This window comes from Calliphora vicina, chromosome 3 (assembly GCF_958450345.1).
Source record: "Calliphora vicina chromosome 3, idCalVici1.1, whole genome shotgun sequence".
Lineage (NCBI taxonomy): Eukaryota > Metazoa > Arthropoda > Insecta > Diptera > Calliphoridae > Calliphora > Calliphora vicina.
In genome coordinates, this window is record NC_088782.1 from 12,523,803 (window position 1) to 12,548,277 (window position 24,475).

General features: G+C 29.0%; 1 protein-coding gene across 1 annotated transcript; it reads right to left on the reverse strand.

The window, feature by feature from the left end:
• Positions 1-271: 271 nt before the first annotated feature.
• On the reverse strand, positions 272-23,975 carry LOC135954426 (prostaglandin E2 receptor EP2 subtype). Its single transcript, XM_065504596.1, has 5 exons — positions 23,337-23,975; positions 5,333-5,549; positions 5,006-5,198; positions 2,000-2,328; positions 272-1,855 (listed from the first exon to the last, which is right to left on the reverse strand). The coding sequence occupies exons 1-5, from the start codon at positions 23,621-23,623 to the stop codon at positions 1,607-1,609; spliced, it is 1,275 nt and encodes a 424-aa protein (XP_065360668.1). The 5' UTR covers positions 23,624-23,975; the 3' UTR covers positions 272-1,606.
• Positions 23,976-24,475: the final 500 nt, after the last annotated feature.

Here is a 24,475-nt window from a genome sequence, read left to right on the forward strand (position 1 = left end):
AAGTAATCCTTTATATTTTGACCGTAATGCAATATTCTTTTCTGTTTTTCTAAAAATAAACATGCAATAAAAAAATGGGCAAATTGAAAAAAAGTAACAGTTTTTTTTTGTTTTGTTTGTTTATTTTATAGTAAAGTCTAAAAAACAAAAACAGTATACTTAAAAAGTAAGTTATTAAAAAAGACATTACTTAAGTAGCAATTGTAGCTTTGTAAGCGAAGTTTTTACTGGGTAACTCCTCTGATTTGTTTGTAGAAATTTAAATTTAAAATACATTTATTTTTGATTTATTTCAATTATTTGGTTTATTAATAAAACACATACTTATGCTACGTAAAACATAAATTAATCAACTTCTCGTCTAACGATTCGTTCGTACGCTTTAAATTTTTATTTTGCACTTTCAAACAAGTGATACCAGCCTTTGACATTCAAAATTAAAATACTTAAAAATCTAATTTAAACAATTATTACATACATATTACATTTTGCAATAGACATAAATAATTTTAGTATTCGTGATAAATCAGTAAATTCAGCAGTGATTGTCATACATGTATTTCAAACTAAAAATATTTACGCTTTAATGCAAGTTTAGAAAACGATTCACTGCTAAATCAGCCGATCTATCAATTCTGGTTAAATACATTTAATCATTTCTGTGCTTAATTATTATGGAATTACTCATACACATCAAGTTATTGGTTCACTTTTATTTTAAACTAAATTTAATTAAAACTTAATATTAAAAAATTTATTATTTACAACAATAATAGTAAAAAAAATAATTATGTAGTTACAAAGTAGAATGTAATTTACTTTTGGATGTACTACAAAATACTTGTTGACATTTATTTATGTTTTAGACTTAAAGTTAATCATTGGGATAGTAAAAAAAACAAAGTAATTAGGTTAATAACCAACTACTAGCTGATACAATCAATCGATATTAAGTACAAAAAGGGTAATAAATGGATGCTGTCTGGTGCACAGTGGTAGCAAAAAAATATATTTAAAAAAATTTTGGTTCAAATTCTATAAATCACTATTCAAGGACGTTAATAATTTCGATATAAGAGTAATTTTTGATGTAAACGCAGCAATATTTGTTTTCAATAAAAAATGTATTAAAAAAAATTAAGTTCAAACCGTAGAGAACAGACATAGAGCGGAAACTCTCCAGTCAAAGACCTAATTCAGTTGTCAGAAACCTAAGTGGTGAGAATGTATTAGTAGAAAAAACTATGTGAAAACAAAAACAACACTCGTATGTGTGATTATTTTGAGTAATTTTTTTGTTTGAGTTTTATCCTAGTTTCCGCTCTATGTTTCTCTATGGTTCAAACTCAAACTACAAATATTTTGAGCTTAAAAATTTTAGTTCGGATTAGTTTTCAATGAGATCAACATATATTTTGTTCGGTAAATTTATGAAATTTTAGATTTAAGTTATGTATGTATATCCACTGTGCCTTATAAATGATAATGTCTTTACGTCACTAAGGAAGCATGTAATCAAGAAAAGAAAAACAGAAACATAAAATTAAATGAGTTTAGCAGCAATATCCGATGAGCTGATGATCAAAATCATAAAAGCAATACACGTTTAATTGAGACCGCAATCTAAAGTATGCTGTTCGATGGTGGTGCGTAAACGGCTTTGATCACTTTGTGAACGTTTTAAACCAGTACGCCAGCGCTTGAGACAACCCAAGATGTAAGAGTGTTTCGTGCGACTCAAGACATAGACATAAGGGTCCGATGTAAAATGTAATGCCATCAACATATCGGCTACCAAAAAGAAAGGATGAGCTTTGGGAACACGATTCGGTACTATGGCCATGGGTATGGCGATCTAAATGAAGAAGCAAAAGAAAAGGAAATTAATTTAATACACATTTCAAATAATATCGTTCAATTAAAAATCTATTTTCAGTTACTGTATCTTGTCTGTCTGTCTGCTGTCTAAGCGAGAAATACTTTTAAACGACGCACTTACCATTTGTGGCATCCAGCAGATAACAAATGAAATGCTCAAGAACAACATTAATTTGGCGAATTTAATTTCATCGGGCGATGCGGCTGCTGTCAAAGTCACGCTGTTAGTGTGATGATACTGGGGTATGTGTGTCGTACTGCTTTGTTGATGCTGATACAGTGTCGTGCCGCTAGAGCTCTCACCATCAATTTGTGCAATCGAACCCTTTTCACAACGATTTACCATGTCGTAAGTCATGTGACGTTGAGTGGTACGTGTACGTCCAATGAAGCATAGAACGCGTGTAACAAATAAGTTGCAGGCGACTATAACCACACACAATAAAGTGCCTGCAAATAAATACGAGAACGAAACAAATATAAATGTACTTATAATGCTGACAAATGGCATTCAATGAAGGAGCAAGTAAAAAAAATCAATGAACAAATTTATGTTAGAAGCATTAAATTGTATTTAAGAAAATATTAAGGACATTGGAGCAGAACAACTTGAAAGGAATTTAAAATCAATTTGTATACATTAAACATTTGAGGGTGAGTTTAATTTTTTATTTATATTTTACCTAAACGTTTTTTACTTTAAGATTTTGTATTCTAAAATGATATATTCCTCTAGAGGAATTGTGTGGAAAACATTGATAATAATTTAACAGCTATGTTCAAGTTAATAATTAATAAATCTTCAAATTTGTTTTTGTGTTTTATTACATTACTAGCGGATATCCGGCGTAAATAAAAGTACCAAAAGAGGGATCAATTTGAATCCTTACACGTTAAAATTTCAAAAAAATAGGTTTTTACCCGTTTTATCCCTTTAAAAGTACAAAAATGCAAAAAAATACCACACAACTGTCTACTTAATTTTTGCATAAATTTAGATTAAGTAGAAATTTTGGTTCTATTAGCTCCGGAGATATGGAGATACCGATTTTACCCATTTCTACCCCTTAAAGTTCGAATTTCCAAAAAATAAATTCTTAGTGCATCTACACATCGGGAGAGGTGCAACATAGATCCAAAAATAAACGATTATTGCAGTTTTTTATACAATTTTTTAAGAACGTAATTTTAAAGTGGTATATTTTTGAATCTAATTAAGATATTGACTTAAAATTTAGCTCGGAATAAATGTGGATCAAATTGTTTCTAAAATTTGCAATTCTATGAAATTTTGATACAAATTTTAGTTTTCGAAACTCAATAAATATGTAATATGCCGGACCATGGTATGGCAAAATTAAATAATTTAAATTTTGAAATTACATATAATAGATAAATATTAGGGTATTCAATTAATCGGGTTTCTGGTTTAATCGGTTAATCGAGCAAATAATTAATCGAGGTTTAGATTTATTCGGTTAAAAATCGGTTAATTTAAAATTATTCTATTAACCGAATAATATATATATGTATTTTCATTTTAAATTGAAAATACAACAACGAATTATGTGTACAAAAACATAAAACAGCAAATAAGGTATTTGAGATGATTTTTGTAAACATACCGTGTTTTATAAACTGAGTAATACAAAATATGCGATGTTCTATAATCTTTCATATAGTTTCATCAGTTTTCAAAAAAATCAATTATTTTTTGTGTGAGAGTGTTTTTTTTGTAAACACCAAAATTAAAATTCATGTTTTCTCGTATATTTGATAAATAAAAATTTGTGTTAAATACAGATCTGAAAGATATTAACATCTACTATTTATATTTCTGAAATCGCATGATTTGTGGAAAATTTATTTAAGAAATAGTAAAATGTCATAAAATATTCAAAGACGTTTTTCTCGAAACTACTTTTTTTCAATTATGACGTTGTTGCAGCAAATGAGCGATGTGTGAGTTTTTTAGGGTTTTAGTTAGATCTTCTGAAATAATCTTTTATAAAAAATATATAGTTTAAACAATTTTTTTCTTTAGATTTAATAAAACTTTTCTTGGAATAAAACTCTCGCTGATTGGGTATGGTGGAGAAATCAAAAGCACGATAAAGAATATTCCTTTTTGGATTGTTTTAGATTTTGATTAATTTAATAGTTTCGTTTAGCTATGCATGTAAATACAAACAAAGTTTCAAATACATGTAAATTAAATATGTCAGTTGTTATACATACTCACTAATCATGTTTATTGGATGTTCAAAAAGTATCTAATTTTAATTTGAAATTTGTATTTGAATTGAAACGGAAAAATAAATACAAAAAAATTGTTTAAAGTGCAAAAAAAAGGAATTTCGGTTAATCGACACAAATTAATCGGTTTATTTGTTATTTGAAAATCGGCAATTTCAAATTATTCGAACAGTTAACCGTCCAAAATTAATCGGTTAACCGATTAACGGTTAATCGATTGAATACCCTAATAAATATCAAACGCAAGCATCGGATGGGAAACAAATAATAGGACGTGTTTAAAAATATTACATGTCGAAGGTACCCTACTTTAAGCCCCCACAGCGCCTTGGAGCATTTGTAGGAGCCACTTTAATAACTTAAACTCGAATACTCCTTTGCTACGCCCAGATTTATTTCCAAAAACTTTTGATTCTGCTCCACTGTGCCTTCGTGTTAAAAATACTACATATACAAAACATCCAAGAAGTTAAGTAATTTATTTATACAACCAAGAGCAGGTCTAATGTACTGATATGAAACCATAAAAAAGTTAATTTGTTTTATCTAACATTTTGTAAAAAAGGGTATTAAAACATGTTCCTAAATTCTATGAATGTATTAAATACTGAGACCAACATATGTTCACAATAAGATTTATTAAATGGAAGAGGAATTCGAAAGTCAGAAGTCCTTAAACTTCCACGAACATTGAACTTTTGAAATTATATTTATGGAATCAAATATTATTATTATTATTTTACACATCATACATCTGTTAATAAAATAAATCTCTGTTTGTACAATATGCTTCAATCATTTCGGCTGTAATTTTCCACTTGTCATTGTTAGTAATATTAACGAATGTACGTACATATATTAAAGTACTTACCAAATAACATAAACAATACTGAATAGGTTTTATTCCAAAAACCCTCAGCATCACGATAACGCAAACATTTCACTTTATTTGGTTCACTATCATCCATATAAGCGCCAAAGCCAAAGAATGGCAAAAACGTAATGACCACAGCTATTAATATTAAGGATTTAATAGTTTTACGCACCAATTCATATGTAATGTGCTAAATGAGAGACAGAATAAAGGCAAAGAAAAATACATATGTATGAACAATATGTTTCAAAGAAAACAAGAAATTCAACACAATACGACTCATTTCATTCATTATTACATTGAAAATGTTTTGTGTACACTTACTTTGTGATATATAAATGGTCTTGCCAAAGCCATCCAACGTTCTATGGCCATTACAGCTGCTATGCAACCGGAACTTAAGCCGAAAAATCTCCAAATGACTTTTCCCACACAATCCCATTGGGTGTATTGTTCAAAGATTTCACGTGGAACATAGATTTTCAACAGAAGAGTGGTTAACATGCCCAATAAACCGATAAAATTATTTGTGGATAAACAACTGAAAAGAGAAAAATTGGGTGAAAAAATTAAAATAAAATTGATTTGTTAGAAAATAGAGATTATATTCTTATTTAAAGACGTAGTATAAAGCATTTAATTTATTTGAGGTTTAATAAAGAAATACAGATCTTAGCTAAAAGACAGCTCACTTTGTTTATTGTGGCGAGACACTCAGTGGAGTTTGAAACCACCAGCCTGTCACTAAACTACTAAGATGTATTGAATTTACAGCAAAAGCCCGCTATAACGAATCTCACCTTAAAGACCAGAGGAAAAAAGAAAACATTCACCCCTATCGGCAATAACATGTGGAATTTTGTTCCCATGAAATATCCATTTCCCTCGAAGGGAAAATTGCTATCGGGAATATCATGATGAACTTTACATTCACAATAGTTGATTTTGTTCGTTGTTGTTGTTGTAGCAGCAGTGTTTGCTGAGTTGACAGCCCTTGGCCGAGTGAACTCGGGTCATTCCGGTGCGTAGAACCGGCTGTCGTGGGAATATATTTTGTGTTCGTAACAGCTGTTTATTGTTTACAAAATTCCATCTAAAAATTTCACAACAAGGGGAATTTTTTTCACGTGAACAAAGTTGATGAACGAAAAAAGGAAAAGGGAAAATATTTCATGTGAAATGTTGATTCGCGATAGGGGTGATTACAGTTAATGAAATTGCTTTTAAAACCAAAGCCATAGAAACACATTAAGCCTTTCTAATGGTGGATTCAAGTTATGGTTGGCTATCTACATTCCAAAAAAAGAAGGTGTATGACTTCTTAAAGAATCAGGATGATAATCTAAGATTGATGTAAAATTTGGAAAAATATCTATGATTGATAATAATCTAACATTGACTTAAAATTTAGCTTCTAAAATGATCCACGATTGATGATGATCTCTGATTGATTTAAAATATGGCTTCTAAAATGTTCCAAGATTGATGATATAATATTAATGTAAAATTTAGATGGTCCGCGATTGATGATGATCCAGGATTGAATTAAAATTTGGAAAATAAAATGATCTACGATTGATGATAATCTAAGATTGTTGTAAATTTAGGACTATAAAATGATCCACGATTGATGCTGATCACTGATTCTCAGCATTGTTCACGCTAGGGAAACCATGCTCCAGGATTAAAGTTATCGAAGGATAAATTTCTGGAACAAAGAAAATTAAGTCTCTTCTTCCTGGAAAGGCAAATTAATCCAGCTCGTTTCGTAACAAAGTGATGCCTGTAAATTATCTTCATTAAAATCGACAGGCGACTTTATTAATATTCCTTGGCAATGCCCTAAAACACCCTTCCGAAGAACAACTTGTAAAAGCTTCTAAAGACGGAAAAATTTGGACAATAGTCAGTCTCATAATATCACACCGCTTAAAACTTTTTTAAAAAACTACATATTCGTTACAGGAATTTATCTGCGTTTAAATCTTTCAGGCGATTTAACAGCAGTTAAGATTCAAATGCAGACGTCAACAAATATTATAATTACTATTACCATTCATTCCATACATTTTTTCCTAAAATAACAATTTCTATTCAAATTCCTGCTATTCTTGTCTCTACTTTTACATATTCTAGCTATGTGTTGTATATTTATTTGTCCCATTCCTTTCAATCTATCCTTTGTTTATTTATCGAAAATAAAATTTCCATTTGTGCTTCAATCTGTCACTTACATAATGATTAAATTTGTATTGAATGAAAATGAATTTTTACTATTTAACCAAGTGTGGTTAGGTTTGTGAGTACAATACTTAGGCTAAGGTCATATTAGCCAAATATTTGACCTAATCAGAGTGGGGACTAAAAAATATACATATATTTTTGTCCATTAGAAATACTAAACTGATTTACTTACATTCTTCAGTCTGTTAGTGTAAAACACGCTCTCGTCCAAACAACACAATCGAAATTAATGAGATTCACCCAAAAATGTTTGTCATAGTCCTAGGTAGTTTGGTATTGAAAATCAGCAAAATCGGTTCCGTAGTAAAAATGTTGTGGACAAAAATGTGGGGTAACTTCGAATATATTGGGTGTATGACTGAAAAGTTCGGGATTTACAATAAGTGGCGTATCTTTTGAACGCGGTTTTTGTTTTTAATATCATATGTATATGTCATTTTGATGGGTACATATCTGTCATTTATTCCCACTTAGTTATTAAACTTGGTTTCGAAAATGTCGAATTTCCATCATGACAACGCTCGGCAACATTTTGCAATACCTGTTAAATACTCTTTAGAATGAAGTGGTTGGGAAGTTTTTGCCTATAGTCCAGACCTTGCCCCGTCCGAATACTATTTATTTCGATCTCTGGGATTTTGTGTAACTTTAATTTTATGTAAAAAATCCATAATAGCTAAAAATAGGGTTTAAAATATTTGCCTTATGTGACTAAATAAATAAATTGTATATAGATTATATTTCCAATTAAATTGGCTTATTAACACCAACATAAATAAAAAAAAAAAAAAAACCATTCAACACAAATTGACAAATGATACACCAACCTACTCAAGTGTCACTTTTGGTTTGAGTCTGTACGAATACTTGTCAATACATTTCCTCTTACATCAGGAACTGAGGGATTTGCTTGTAGCAAATAATAAGTTTTAATCGAAATTACTTATCAAATGAAGCCGTTTTCTATAGTTTTGTTTTCGCTTGATAACATAATTCAAACGAATTCATCAATTACTTGTTGTATTGAAGTAAAAAGAAAATACGTAAAATCTTTTATAATAGTAATGTAGTTTATATTTTCTAAGAATTTGATTGAATTGAACAAACAAATAAATACATTTGGTAAACAAGCTAAAGGTGATTAACCGCTTTAAGTGGACTCAACATGGATTTATTGAAGCAAAGGATAATGATTCTAAATAAAAAATATTGTAGAGATGAGGAAGAAAAACCTCAACAGGGAAGTTTATTTAGTTTATCATTATCCTGGGTTAATGTACTGATACTTGCTTTGAAATAATTAAATGTGAATATACATTTTTTAGTAGCCAAAATCAGAACGAACGAAAAACAAATTTAGGCCTCATTGTTCAAAATAAAATGACAAATGTTTGAAAAATTCAACGTAAAGAAGATAATGATGACGAATGAATATATTATGGGGTGTGCAAATTTGAGGTTATGGAGTAAATTGGACTATTTGGACAAATTTAGACAAATTTGGACAATTTTTATTGATACCAATGTAAAGTAGAAGAATGGAAGTAAATAATGGAATATGTTTTCACAAAATTTTGAACCACATTTTACGAAAACGTAAAATTTCATCTTTTAGAGCATCAACTGGTTGAGGAAATGTTCCATCGTTAAATCCCAAAAACGACCTGGAATTTTCTCATGTAACAACTGAATTGTTTGACCGTATGTGAGTCCAAGAACCGTACTCAGTAGAAAAAACGGAAATTACACAGAGAAAACAGATTCGTGATAGCAACCGAATTTGTAGCCAATCGAATGATTCTACCTTAGTGACCGAATTTTGCAGTTGTGGCTACAAAATTTTAAAACGGGTAACAAAAGTTTGGTTGCTTCAACCGAAATTCTTCTTTATCAACTGACTTTATGTTGATAGAACCGAAAAATTCAATATATACAACCGAATCATTTGATTACGAATCTGTTTTCTCTGTGTAAATAATTTTTTTTCTCAATTTCATACACAGAGAAAACAGATTCGTAATAGCAACCGAATTTGTTGTCAATCGAATGATTCTACCGTACTGACCGAATTTTACAGATGTGGCTACAAAATTTTAGAAGTGGTAACAAAAGTTCGGTTGCTTCAACCGAAATTCTTCTTTATCCACTGATTTGCTGTTGCCAGAACCGAAAAATTCTATGTGTGCAACCGAATCATTAGATTGGCAACAAATTCGGTTGCTATTATGAATCTGTTTTCTCTGTGTACAAGACAGTTGCTTATTTTTTCATTATTTCCTTCCATCCTTTTCGCATTTCATTTGGTCAATTCACAAGGTATCTTATCATGTCATATTGTCATAATGTCCTAATATTTCATGATTCGGCGGCTCAGCCGACTCTTAGGCGTTAGCTGGTTTGTTACGATAACACAATAAACATAGCATACAGAATAGTATTATTTTAGGATATTTTTAGCTTGAAAGGCAATAACAACATTTCCAAACCATTGTGAAATATTAGGACATTATGACAATATGACATGATAGAATACCTTGTGAATTGACCAATTATTTCCTTTCAATAATCACTTTTTGGTTAAAAAAATTTCAATAATTCTTTTAAATTATAATTGTAGTAGTAAAATAATTATTAATATTTTTTATTTTCTCCTTAATTGCACATTTCTTAATTTATTTAAAATTTCTACAATAATTGATTTGTTAAAAACTACAACAAAAAGTAATTAAACAATTGTATTATGGGTGTGAGTAGTTTGATGTAATTTATTTATGTGTTTTTTCCTCAAATGCATTTAAAATACTTAATTTGTATTTCTTTACTTTTTACAGGCCGTTTTGCATATAAATCGAATTATTTGATTTGTAGAATTTTAATTTACTTGTTTCTTTTCTTCTAAATTTAATGGCGGAAGCTTTTAATAGCATTTTTATAAAGATGACGACTGAGAATTCATACAGACAATTAATATATCATATAAATATATGTATAATATACATTGCATATATTTAAATTTTGAATACAAAGTTTATTGATTTCTAAGCGCCAAGTAATGTAGAACGAGTACTTATGTATGTATTTTTACAAGCCCTAGTAGACTGAGTGGTATAAGTATTTGCTATTCAAAAATGAGCTAAGCTCACACAAGTAAATAATTGTAAACATTTTTTAAACTTTTTGTTTTGGGTTAAAGGTTATGTTTGTTTCCTAATTTGTTTGTTAACAAGATTTTTAAGTATACTCTTTACGACCCTCATGTTTTTATGGTTGAGTTTAAAGGTTTGCAAACTTTTTTGTTTATAATTATTGATTGAGGGTTTAATGAGAAATAAAAGGCCATAACCTAATGAATCGTATGCTAAGGATGAAAGCAGCTTGCGAATGGAAAACCTTTACATTTTATTAATTTTTCAAAAATCCTTTTAAAAACATTTATTACAGATTCTATTTTAGAAACATTTCTGATTAATGTTAAACATTTAATAAGGGTGTTCGCGTATAAGAAGTTGTACAAATATTTATTGGATTCTGTTCGTTTACTTTTAAAAACTTGTAACCATAGGGCTGGATTAATGTTAAATAAACATTACTAGAAATAGTATGTATTTGTGACAATATAAATTATACTTGAGGACTTTCTCCAAAAACGAGATAAACCAAACGGATTCGAAAACTAATTTAAAGTGGTCATTATATAGTTTAAATCTTTGATTTCAAATATTGGGTGTATGACTTAAAAATGCGGGAATTATTTGTATTTTTTTATTTCATTTATTCTCACTTAGTTATTGAACATTACAGTGTAAATAACAAATTTTTTTTGCTTTGAAAATGTCGGATTTTGTACCAAAAAAGCGTCATATGCGGGAAGTTTTGCTTAACTTCTTTAATTTGAAAAACAGTACCGCTCAAGCACACCGATTGCTCACCGAAGCTTACGGGAATGTGTTCCAACGTTCTCAACGTGCGATAGAGGGTTTGTGCGGTTCATAAGTAGTGATTTTGACACGGAAGATAAAGATCGCACAGGACAGCCAAGACCAAACTCAACAAGAGCTTGCAAAAAGATTTCGAGCTACTCAAGCAGTAATTTCAAAAGTGGGAAAATTAGGTAATGCTTGATCGCTATAAAAGAAATTAATTTTTGCACCGAATCTTCACTTGCGATCAAATATGGATCCATTACGATAACCCGAAGCATAAGAGATCGTATGTGAAGCCGAATTGACACCAATGTCAAATATTCATGGCGCTATGGTAATTCTCTGTTTTTGGTAGGAGCAAAAGGATCCTACCTATTATGAGCTGCTGAAATCTGACCAGAACCTATACCGAACGCAACTGATTCGTTTGAAGCGAGCATTTTCCGATAAACGCCCAAAATATGCGGCCAGACATGAAAACATAATAAATATTCCACCATGATAACGCTCATGTTGCAATACCTGTTAAAAACTTTTTAAAAAGAAGTGGATGGGAAGTTTTGCCTCACCCGCCTTATAGTCCAGCCACTCCGACTACTATTTGTTTGCAGAACGCTCTCTCTGGAATAGGCTTCACTTTGAAACAGAGTAGCCGATATTGATATGAGGAGTTCTATATGTTGCCAGAAAGATGAGAAAATGTCATAGCTAACAATGGCCAATACTTTGAATAAATTTATATAATACAAATATTTCAAAATGAAAGCTAAAAATTTGAAAAAAAAATCCCGCATTTTTAAGTCATACACCCATAAATTAAAACCTCTAAAATTGAATTTTGTATTAAATTATATATTTTAAATAATTTGTGTGAACTTTTTTCCTATGAATTATGTAGGTGTTTTTCTCATCCCTATTTATTACACATGTTAATGTGATAACTTATCTAATTACATAGTAATTTAATTAAACAACAAACATAATATCGAGCCCTTAGCGCCAAATTATCGTAAGCGACAAAACACAAATTTTACAGGAGAATGTTTTTTTTTTGTTTATTTTGAAATTTATATATAGAATTAAAAATGTTATGATGCGATATAATATAATTTCGTTCAAGTTATTTGTCTATTTTTCAAAAATATTTATAACTTTTGACAATTAAAAAATCATGGAATACTTTATAGAAAAATATGACAAAAAATGTTTTATATTGGATTTTTGCATAGACAAAAATTTTTCGAATTGAAATTAAATTTTTATTTATAAATAGTTTTTAATGAAATTTCACAGTTATGTAGATTTTTCTAATTAAAATGGATTTATTATCAGCAATCCCGCAATTCCCAAAAAAGTGTTGAAAAATTCCAAAAATGCTAATTTTTAGTTTTTTGGCTATAATATCCATACCAGGGTCGGGGTTATCGGGACCCTTTAGAAAATAATTAGAAACATATTGAGCCACCTATAATCGGTTACTATATTTTGATATCGGATACGCGATATCAAAATATTTGCGCATGTGAAATTTCATTCAAACCAATCTAACCATTTAAAAGTTACAGATTTATTTCCCCCTTTTTTTTCTATACCACTGTGTGTCGCTTACGATAAAATTTGTTTACTGTAAAATATAAACATTGACTTACGATAAAATCTTACCCCCTATATTTTTGATGTTATTAACAATTTTGATATTCTTAGAACGCTAAAACATCAGTCGGTCCATAAAATTTTAGTTTCTGCAATAAAACAAAAATTTTAAAAATGTCGCTTACGATAATTTGGCGCTAAGGGCTCGATATAATAAAATACACAACGAACGAAAAGAAGGAAAGAAAATCACACATGAATGGTTAAAAATAATGGTGTAAGCACCATCATTACTAAACAATTACTTTGCCATTTTTGATATTTTGCTTTGATACAATTTATGTACTTATTTATTTATAGATATATTTACATTATGTGCTATACATACGTACATAAATCTGTATCTAGCAATGTTAGATATTTTTGGGCATCCAATAATAAGTTGATGTGTGACTCTATAAAAATATACATAAATAAATGAATATATATTCTGGATCCTTATACTTATGGCAGTAGATAATATGATGACATCAAACTGTTGGTTTAAATTAAACCCCACTATATAATTTATGGGTATTTGCATTTACATCTGTATTTATAAGGTATTAATATGTGATTCTGTACAAGATCATCCGAAAAATATCAACTTCTAGATGCTCCCAGATAATGGAGATATTGTAAAGAGAAATACTTTCTAGATTATCGATATTAAATAACAAATCACATAACTGAACCCAGTATTATAGCAACCAGCATTAGGTCTGAGACCTTTCAAGGTCAATTAATCAAAACGCCATTACATAAAGTGTTATAACTAAAACCTTCGTATCAACATAGTTATACGATAAATGACTATTATTGGGCAAGTTCCCATTCCTGTAGGTTATGAATAAAGCTTTATTAAAAATCGTTTGTAAAGAAACCAAAATATATACTTATTTTTGAGAACCAAATTTGTCATCATGCTCTTGCAAACTTCTTTAAATTTAATTATTTTAAAACAGCAGCAAATTCCTTTATACTGCTATAAAACTGATATGCACTTTATATTTAGACTCAAAGCAGTCATTCTGCAACTATAAGTAGGATTAAATACTAAAACAATTACATTAATTTTTCAAAGGCACACCCTACATTAACAATTAAACTAAGTAGATATGGTATTTATATCAAAAAAAGCCACAACAAAGTAAAAAAAATGGCAAACACACTCTTTTTATTGCCCAGATTAGTTTGAACTTGAAAGCTAATAAATAGTTACATACAAAAGTATAACACACTTCATAGTAAGAACATCCATTTAACTCTGTGATACTCAAACTTTTATCCAATAACAAATTAGTACAACAATTTTAGTTTAATTTTACACAACCAGAAAAACTGCATTATTTCTACAACAAAAGGGGATTTGTTGGGGTCTTCAGGTATTTGTATTGCAAACGCGGCTCAAAAATTAAATCACTGAGCCATGTGAGATGCCTATGGCTTTCACAATCTCTCACAATAAAAAGTCGCGGACTTATTCACCCAACCTTGTAATAATATTTTCATGATTTAGAATCGAGGATAGAAAATATTTTATTCATACAGTGTTTCATTAAATGCCAATTTTATATATTAAACCAGATACGCTGCCTTTACCGCCACACGTTGGGAAACTCTGATCTAACTATTAAATACATGAATGAGAATAGTAACAATATCTTGTCTTGTTTTTATTCATTATTATTTCTTCCTCCGGAGGTGCTTCACTTTCACACCCATTCAGAAATTATAACAGACAAATTGTTGTACGCTAGAGTGTGTGATTTACAATTGTTATCTGTTTCTAACGAGTATAAATTATTTCTACAATAATTTATCACATTTTATTATATTTACAAGTACTTGTGCTTTTGCCGCTGGGTACTTTATTTGCGATTTAGGAACCTTACAAAGGTTTGCAATAAATTAGTCATTGAATAAATGTCATAAATGAAATAAGTGATACACAGCCTTAATTTTTATATGCAAAAGTGCTAAGTCTCTTAGTTTTGATCATTATTCATAGACGTTAATAATTTTATAATAATTTACATTTTATTACAAAATTAATACAAAACACTTGCATAAAAACTTTTATTGTTTATTTAAAAGCCTGATTCAGAAACACATCATTGTACCTAACTCAAAATGTCAAAATTTATTTATTATTAAAAAAAAAAACAATTATTTTGAGTAATTTTTTTGTTTGAGAATTAATCACATGTATGAGTGTTTTTTGGATTTCACATAGTTTTTCTTACGAATACATTATCACCACTTAGGTCTTTGACAGGCGAGTTTGCTTAGAACTGTTTCAGAAACACTACCGGAGAACAATTTTCAAATTTTTGTATGAAAAACACTAACAAATTATATGAAAACTAAAAGTGATTTCATAAAAAAATTTAAATATTGTTTGTCATGATGTGTTTCTGAATCAGGCCCTTAAATAATAATAAAGGTTTTTCTGCAAGTGTTCAATATTTTTATTCATTTTGTAATGAAATGTAAATTTTTATAAAAATAGAGTTAGCATGTTTGCACACTAAGCTAACACATATCTATGTACTTATAAATAAATTACACTCATGTATAATATGAATGAATACAATAAAATATGCATTTATATTGTTCATTCATTATTATTTGAAATTATCAATGACAATATATACAGTGCCGAACTACAAAATACCACCAAATTCATTTCAACAATTTTGCAATATTATTTAAAAATAATAAAAAGACGAAAAATTCCACAATTCCGTAGAACAAAACTATTGGCACACTTAACCAGATTCTTCAAATTTGATCGATCTATCCACTTTTTTTTCTTTGAAAATGCGATTTTATCTTCTTTTATTTAACAGTTTTCGTTTCTAAAACTGTTAATGTCAATTTGTAAAAAATGAGCACAATAATTATAAATTTTGCTGAAAATGGCTAACAAAAAAAGGAAACAACAGAATCTGAGCGCAAAATCATCCTTCACTTGCACAATCAAGGCAAATCATATGCTGAGATTGTGGAGATTATGGAAAGAAGCCTTTTTACAATTTGGAGTATCGTGGAACGTTTTAAGGCAACATCAACACTTGAAAGTGCTAAACATACAGGTCGTCCTAGATTCTTAAGTGAGCGTAAATACAGCCATATAATCAAAAAGGTCAAGTTATGTCCAAAAATATCTTCAACACAGGTTGCTGCAGAGATTAAAGAAGAGTTTGGGAATGAAGTTCACGCAGCAATAGCCAGAAGAGTGCTCCAGAAGACAAACTATAGTTGTCGTATTGCTAGGCGTAAACCATTTATTTCATCTGTGAACCAAAAGAAGCGTTTAGAATATGCCGTTTAGGAATTTACGTAAGCCACATGATTTTTAGCACCAAGTGCTATTCTCTGATACAAACAAATTTATTTTTCGCTCTGATGGCCGTCAAACGGTATAGAAAAAAACAAATAAAGAGCTGGAAAAACAAAATATTGCTTCAATAGTAAAACATGGTGCTGGAGAGGTAATTGTGTGGGATTGTATGTCCGCTTCAGGGGTTGGAGAGCTGGTGTTCATTGACGAAATAATGGACAAAGTTAAATATACGGATACACCTCAGGAAAAGTGCAGAAAAGTTAAATTTACCATTTTCTTTCACTTTTCAACATGACAATGATCCCAAACATTCGGCCTATACTGGACGTATGTGGCTTTCATACAATATTTCGCATGTCCTAACACACTCTCCACAATCTCCGGATCTCAACCCAATAGAGCATCTGTGGGAAGAGCTAGATAAGCGAGTGAAAAAGGCATTAGTTGAAGAATGGCAAAGTATTGGGTCAGATATCACAAACAAGTTGGTGGATTCATGCCTAAGCTACTCGAGGCAGTTATAAAGCAAAACAATATATTAAATTTTCCAATATTGCTTCCTAAATGAAATGTTTTTTTAGCTTTTAATGAAGTGTGCCAATAATTTTGTTCATTGAAATTAAGTATTTTCATGTAGTTTTGTTATTAATAAATAGTGGTATTAAATTGTTGAAATGATGTTGTTTATATTTTGTAGGAAATTCATCAGTCTATCTGGTAAATATATTTTTTGATTAAAAATCTCTACAATACGGCCTTTAAATATTCCTTAAAGTACAATGAGCATCCTGTGCCAATACTTAAGTTCGGCACTGTATAATGGAATCCTAAAAAAGAAAATTTGTGTGCAAATTTCTTTATTTTTTGTGCATAATCTGACACAAACAAATATATATTGAATTTGTTAAATTTATTGAATAATTTATTTTTTTAATAAAATATTAAAAAACTAATAAATATCCGTGATATTTTTATGTTCTGAAATTTCCAGGGGAGTTATTATGTAACACTTTTCGAAAAGAAATTCGTTCGAATTTGTATGCTTTATGCATAGAATTTCGAAAGTGTTTGATTTCGAATCGAAGTTATTACTTCAAAATTTTGATCTTTCTTTACCTAATCACTTGCATTTATGGAACATTTTGAACGATATCTAAAGACACATTCTATCTATAGATAAATCAACCTTTTATGTTTCGATTTTGATAATTTTCAATACCCGATATTGAATTTATTCGATATATTAATGTATCATAGTTAGTAAATTTAGTTTTGCAAAGCTGGTTGGTTTTCGTTATTTAGTTTGACTGAAGGACGAATATCCAATTAGGTCCTGTTGAATCTGACTAGGGTTTTTATCCCGGGAATTCCCGGTACAAATTTTCCGGGAATTTCGCCAATTTTTCACTACCCGATTCCCGGGATTTTTATTCGGGAATGCCGGGAATTAAAAACTGACGAAAATACATAGAAAACAAGTTAGAGCAGTGAAAAGTTTTTTTACAGTTTTTTGCTTATATCTCGGCAATAATAGACCGCTTTATTATTATTTATTTGGGGTTTTTCGTATGAAAATTTAAAAAATGAATTCATTGTTTATATAATTTATTTCTTATTGAATCATTCTAATTTCTTTAAATTTCTTCTTAAAATCCATAACAAAATAGCTTCAAAAGTTTATTAATTGATTAAATTTTTCTTCAATTCAAATCTAGTACAAAAAGGCTTAAGACAATTTTTTCAATTAATTTTGTAAATGATTTGATTTAATAAAAATTTAATCATTTAAAGTTTGAATAAATTCTGTTATTAATTAACTTTAAAATTCACCCCTATCGTGAAAAACATGTGACATTTTTGTTCCCATGAAATATCCATTTCCCTCGAAAGGAAAATTGCTATCGCGATATTCCCCTAAACTTTTCATTCACAATAGTTGATTTTGTTCGTAACAGCGGTTTATTGTTTACAAAATTCCATATAAAAATTTCACAACATGGGGAATTTTTTCACGTGAATAAAGTTTATGAACGAAAAATGGGAAAAGGGAACATATTTCATGTGAAATGTGTGATTAATTCAGTTTAAACAAAGGCTTTGGAATGAATATAAAAAAGTATATATTAGGAATGAATTTATTTAATGAGAGGCTGACATTCTTTAATTACGGATTAAGATTTTAGTTAATTAAGCTCAAATTTTATTAATTATTAATTAACACTAAGTTTTTATATGAAATTTGGCTATAATATTCCTAATTTACAGTATCATTATATATTTCGGGAATAGCCTGGTACCCGGGAATGTAGAAAAAAATGTCCCGATTACCGGGAATCAAAAAAGATCGGGAAATTAATAACCCTAAATCTGACCGAAATGTAATACCTTTCATTAAAGTCATTCCTCGATTCTTTAACACACAGCTGTTGCAATAATCGGGATGTAAATGAGTACATTTATGTATACGTCTCAAAAATCAAATACAAATTTAAAATGTCCATTGCATTATTATATACACCAATATCACGCAATGAAAAAATATGGTTATGGTGACCATATTATGATTGGATTTTATGGTTGCTGCCAAATCATGTTATATGATCATGTTATTACTAATGTATAGCTTCAGAAAATAATAATAATAAAATTATAAATTCTAACCATATCCTAACGACGTATTACCTGTTGTTTAAAAAAGCAAAGTTAAATATCACTTTAAAATTTTACAGGGGAGACAAAAAACTTGATAAAATGAATAGCGTTGTGGTTACAAATATGATTTTCTTTCTTTAAAAAAGTCGTTATTTTAAAAAATAGAAAGCTAAAAATTTGTGAAGACGTGTGCCGTGATGCGCTGTACCAATATTCATTAAAAACTCAATTTTTAATTTTTTGGTTGTTACGTCCTTTTGTATTTCAGGTGAGTCGTAAGTTTCGTTGCTCCCGAATTGTATTGTATTTTATTTTTACAAATTTTGTAACTCTGATAAGTTAAGAAATATTTTATCTATCAATTATCAATTTTCCACTTGTAAATAATTATGTATGTCATACAATTATTTTTATAACTGACCAACTAAATATTGCAAAATCTTTTTGTTTTATTGTATAATATCAAAGCCAACTGCATTTTGTTGGGAATTCCCCTCAAATAATGGACATAATCACATAAATCATCAATATTAACTTTACAATTTAATTTTTTCTTCATTAAACAATTTACAAAACATTAATTTTCAAATTAGTGTTATAGACTTCATTAGTAATTAAAGGTGTTAAACCAGAAAATATGGGGTTTCTACATATCACTATTAAAAATACGCAATAAACACTTTTCTAATTATTCATAATGATGTTTTAGAAATGACTTTTCAAATTTTTATTTTAAATATTTGTCCAGTTTTTTGTGTACTTAAGGAAAATAAAAAATAAAACTAAATAAATATATGTATGCACAAAATATTAGACTAATTCATCATCACCTAAAGTAAGATAAATACGTTTATTTTAAACTTAACAATACAGAAATACAGTGTGTGTAGACTATGGCAAAATCAACTAATAGTATTTAAATGACCCTAAAATATAAGAAAATATATTTATTTTTACACATACATTTTTAAAAATTTCTATTAGACTTTAAACATTTATATATTGTGCAATAATAAAATGAAATAAATGACACTCTAAGGAGCCATAATGCTCATACTTAAGCCATTTATAAATAAATGATCTACGACACATCATTAGTAATATTACTTATTATTATTATCATAATAATGATGTTATTAATATCTATTTAAGATCGTCATAATGTAGCTGTTGATGTGTCAATAATGTTGAACAATTTAATTAAATTAAATCTGGATTTATATATGTAAATTTTGCAATTGCATGCCTACATGAAACAAACTCGATTTATTGGTTTGAAATGAGCTTAAAAAAATTTAAACTTTCAAAACAAATATTACAATTATTTTTGGTTGGTATGTTAAAGATAAAATTCAAACCAAACATTGTTCACATAATATTTATTTAAGTTCAATAAACTAATGCCTTGAACTCTATTTATTTAATAGTAAATAAATTGTAATTTATAATAATAAAAAGCCACTACTTACTACTAAATACACCAGGGAAAATGTGTTGGTGAATAAAACAGAATAAAATTCTCAATCGATTGCATAAATTATATGAGTAGCAAGGTTGTTGCTACTTATTGGGTTGTTATGGTTTTGAAATTGTATGATATTTAGAAATATTGTTAAACATTTCTTTTAGTTAAATATTACTGAAGTTTTTTCTGGAAATTTAAGAAACTTTATAAAATATCGATCGCTTAGGGCTCAAAAGCGCTAAGTCCCTTTTAACTATTTTTAGCAGGAGGAACAATAAACGGTATAAAATCGTTTGTTTTAAATATTTTTTGTAATCTGGTAAGATTTCTCATAACATAAGATGCTCAGCAAATGATGTGAGTTCCTTTTTGAAATTGGTTTTTGTTTTTATTAGGGGACTTTTCACATTTTCTTGTACCATTTTTTTTTTATTATTCAAAGGTTGTATTTATATTGCCTTCAAATAGTTATGATGCAAACATACATATTTGAAAATGATTTAATATTTTGTTTCACAAATAATTTAGTTTTTTTACGTTTTTGGCTTAAAATTAAAATAATAAACTTATGTTTAATACAAATTTGGCACGTTTATATATCAAGACGCAATTAAACACAATTCTATTTGACTGAGATCATAAATTTGCTATTTTTAACTGGAGTAGCACGTAGAGTTTTGAAAAATGGACTTATCGTTTTAGCATGTCATAGCCATACAGAACAAATAATATCGTTTTGTATTAAAACCCCAATTATCTTACACAAAAGTGGACTTAGTTTATTTGCTTGAAGAATACGGAATTAATTTCAATAATTATTGGGTATATTACTTAAAAATGCAGGATTTACAATAGATGGGGCATCTTTTGAATTTAATAACTTATACATATCGAGCCCTTAGCTTCAAATTATTGTAAGCGACAAAACACAAATTTTACAGAAGAATGTTTTTTCTATTATTTTGAAATTTTTACATAGAATTATAAATTTTATGATGAGATATATTATAATTTCGTTCAAGCTATTTGTCTATTTTTCAAAAATATTTATAACTTTTGACAATTAAAAATTCATGGAATACTTTATTGAAAAATATGACAAAAAATATTTTTTATTGAATTTTTGCACAGATACAAATTTTTCGAATTGAAATAAAATATTTATTTATGAATAGTTTTTAATGAAATTTCACAGTTATGTAAAATTTTCTTTTTACAATGGAAAAATAAAAACGAATTTTGAAATTTATTATCAGCAATCCCGCAATTCCCAAAAAAGTGTTGAAAAATCCCAAAAATGGAAATTTTTAGTTTTCTGGCTATAATATCCATACCAGGGTCGGAGTTATCGGAAACCTTTACAAAATAATTAAAAGCATATTGAGCCATCTAAAATCGGTTATTATATTTTGATATCGAATATGCGATTTGAGAATTTTTGGCCTAATTTTTGTCCCCTCGGTAACAAAAATTTTTAATTTTTTTTTTTCATTCAAAATATTTTATGAAAACTTAGCTTTCAAAAAATATAAATTCCTTATACATCCTCTTAGAAATTGTTTGCGATAACTTAAAAAGAAAAAAAGTTATTTTTTCCCAAAAAAATTAGCGAAAAATCGGCTTTTCAAAATTTTTTAAATTCAAATGCATATAACTTTGGACTTAGTCATTATTTTTAAACAGTTCTTTTCTTATTTGACACATGAGTATGTTGTTAGTCTAATGAAGGAAAACTGGAGAAAATCGGAAAATATTTGGATACGCTGTTATCAAAAAACTGGAGTAGGTTGGGTAAAAATGTTGCAAATTTAATTTTCAAATGCGAATATCTCCTAAGCTATAAGAGAGAATTGATAGCTACGACTAGGTGCTCTAAGTGCTCGTTATGTCATTGTGAAGGGTACATATCTGTCATTTATTCCCACTTAGTTATTGAACATTATAGTTAAACTAAGTTTTTTTTTTTGCTTCGATAATGTCGAATTTTGTACTAACAGCGTCATATGCGAAAAGTTTTGATTTACTTCTTTAATTTCATAAAAGTGCTGCTGTAGTACATAAATTGCTCACCGAAGCTTATGGTAAATGTGTTTGATCGTGCGTGTAAATATCAAGAATTGGATTCATTATTCCATGAAGATTGTTGTCAAACTCAACAAGAGTCTTCCAAATCATTGGAAGCTACTCAATCTGCTATTTTAAAAACGTTTGTAAGCAGCGGATTTCATCCAAAAGCAGGCAAATTGTGTACCATACGAATTAAAGCTAGACCTTGATAGTTTTGCCTCCCCGCCTTATAGTCAATACGCTTCACTTCACAACAGACTATTCGATATTGGCTTGATTCGTTATTGGGTCTACGACCAATATTTCGAAGTGTTAAAAACGGAATGACAAAAACAATATAGCCCTCTTCATTTTGGTGAGAACAACTGATGAAAAAGAAGGAACTTGTAATTTTATTTGTTCTAAAGAAACGAGTGGGCAAGTAACCGATCGGCTGTAGATGAAATTAATTCATGAACATCATAGAATGTCTATATTCCTTAGATCGAACATTGTAATTGAGGAGGGGACGTTTGAGAACAGAACCGTCTATAATTACCACTTGTACAATATCTAAACTCCCCTGCTTTCTCTCTTATGAGTGGTTGGTCCAGACTTGTACTACTAGATAGGAAATAAATTGCAAAAAATAAGTTTCAAATTAAAGTTCGAATTTTGATTTCGGATAAAGCTGAAATTTAGGCTTCAAATATTTCAACAAATTAAGACCGAATATTCTGAGTACACTTTAAGACTAATTTTTCCGGAATTCAAAAAGTTCGGTAAATTAGGAAGCCTAATAAGATAAAATAAATAACTAATATTTCGGTTTGGTTCTATTCCGGACTTGACAATACACCTCCTTTTGTCGAACTTTATTTGAAACCCATTTTTTTTCTTTATTTCACCAACATTTTATTAGGAGTGTAAAACAATTTTTTTTTTGTTTATTTAGTTTGTTTCTAAAAAGTATTTATTTTTTTATTTTTTCTATAAATAAACAAAACAACTACTTACCGCAACATAAACGTATATTTACTATGTTTGGTGGCCTTTTTGCGCGCCAAAATCACCAAAGCCAAAAAATTGCCAATCACGCCAAGAACTATAACGATGGCACTCAACAATAAACGACGTTTATTTTGATACAACTGTTTGGGCAGCGGTGATGTAGAGGATTCCGTACTGGTAAAATTATCATACAATTCGCTGGTCGCTTCTGTTGATTCGGTATTAAAGCCATGACAAAGGCTTAACAATGATAGTGTAACATAAATTAACTTTAAAATTAATTTAATTAACATTTTTTTGTTGCGTTTAAGTGCTTGTAAGCTAGTTAGAGTTCTATGAGAAAAACCACTTATAACCAACTTTCAAATTTTTAGCGACAGATAAAATAAAATTCTTTGATTTATTTTCTTGTTAAATGAATTTTTTGTAAATATTTTTTTAAACTTTTTTTCTTTTAAATTTTGTTTTATAAAATTTTAAATTTTGCAGCAGCAAAAACTAGTTTTTCATAAACAAGTGCAATTTAATTATTATTTTATTTAGTTTTTTTTATTATTATATTTTACATACATATGTATTTTTATTATTTTTTTTTATAATAAAATATTAACTGAAATCAATAAATAATGACACTCTCACTTGTTGTTGGAAAAACGTGTCCATTCGTTTACGCGGCTCTTGAGAAACTGTGCGATTGCGATGCGTTGTTAACGATAGACTTTAATTACAACACTTTGTGTTGCCGGCAAAAGCAACAGCGGCAGCAGCAACAGCTGCCAGCAGCTGCTGTTTGCTGTTATCCCAACGAAGTGCGTTCGTTCATTCGTTTTTCCGACGATTCTATAAGTGTGTAAGTATATGTATGTGCTTTTTTCACTTTAATATCAGAATTTATTATGTTTTTGTGTTTGCCATTTTATTTACTCGTTCTAGGGCCTTTTTTTGTCACATAAACTCCTACTTATGGAGGTGCCTTTGTTTATGCAAACACTTTTCATACTCTGGCAAATATTTCATCTTTTTTTATAGCGATGTATGCGTAAATACAGTATCGGTCAAAACATATTGGACTAAATTATTTATTATATTTTTTTAAACAAATGCAATTTTCTATAGAGTTAAGGTTAGGTGACTGTGGTGGCCAC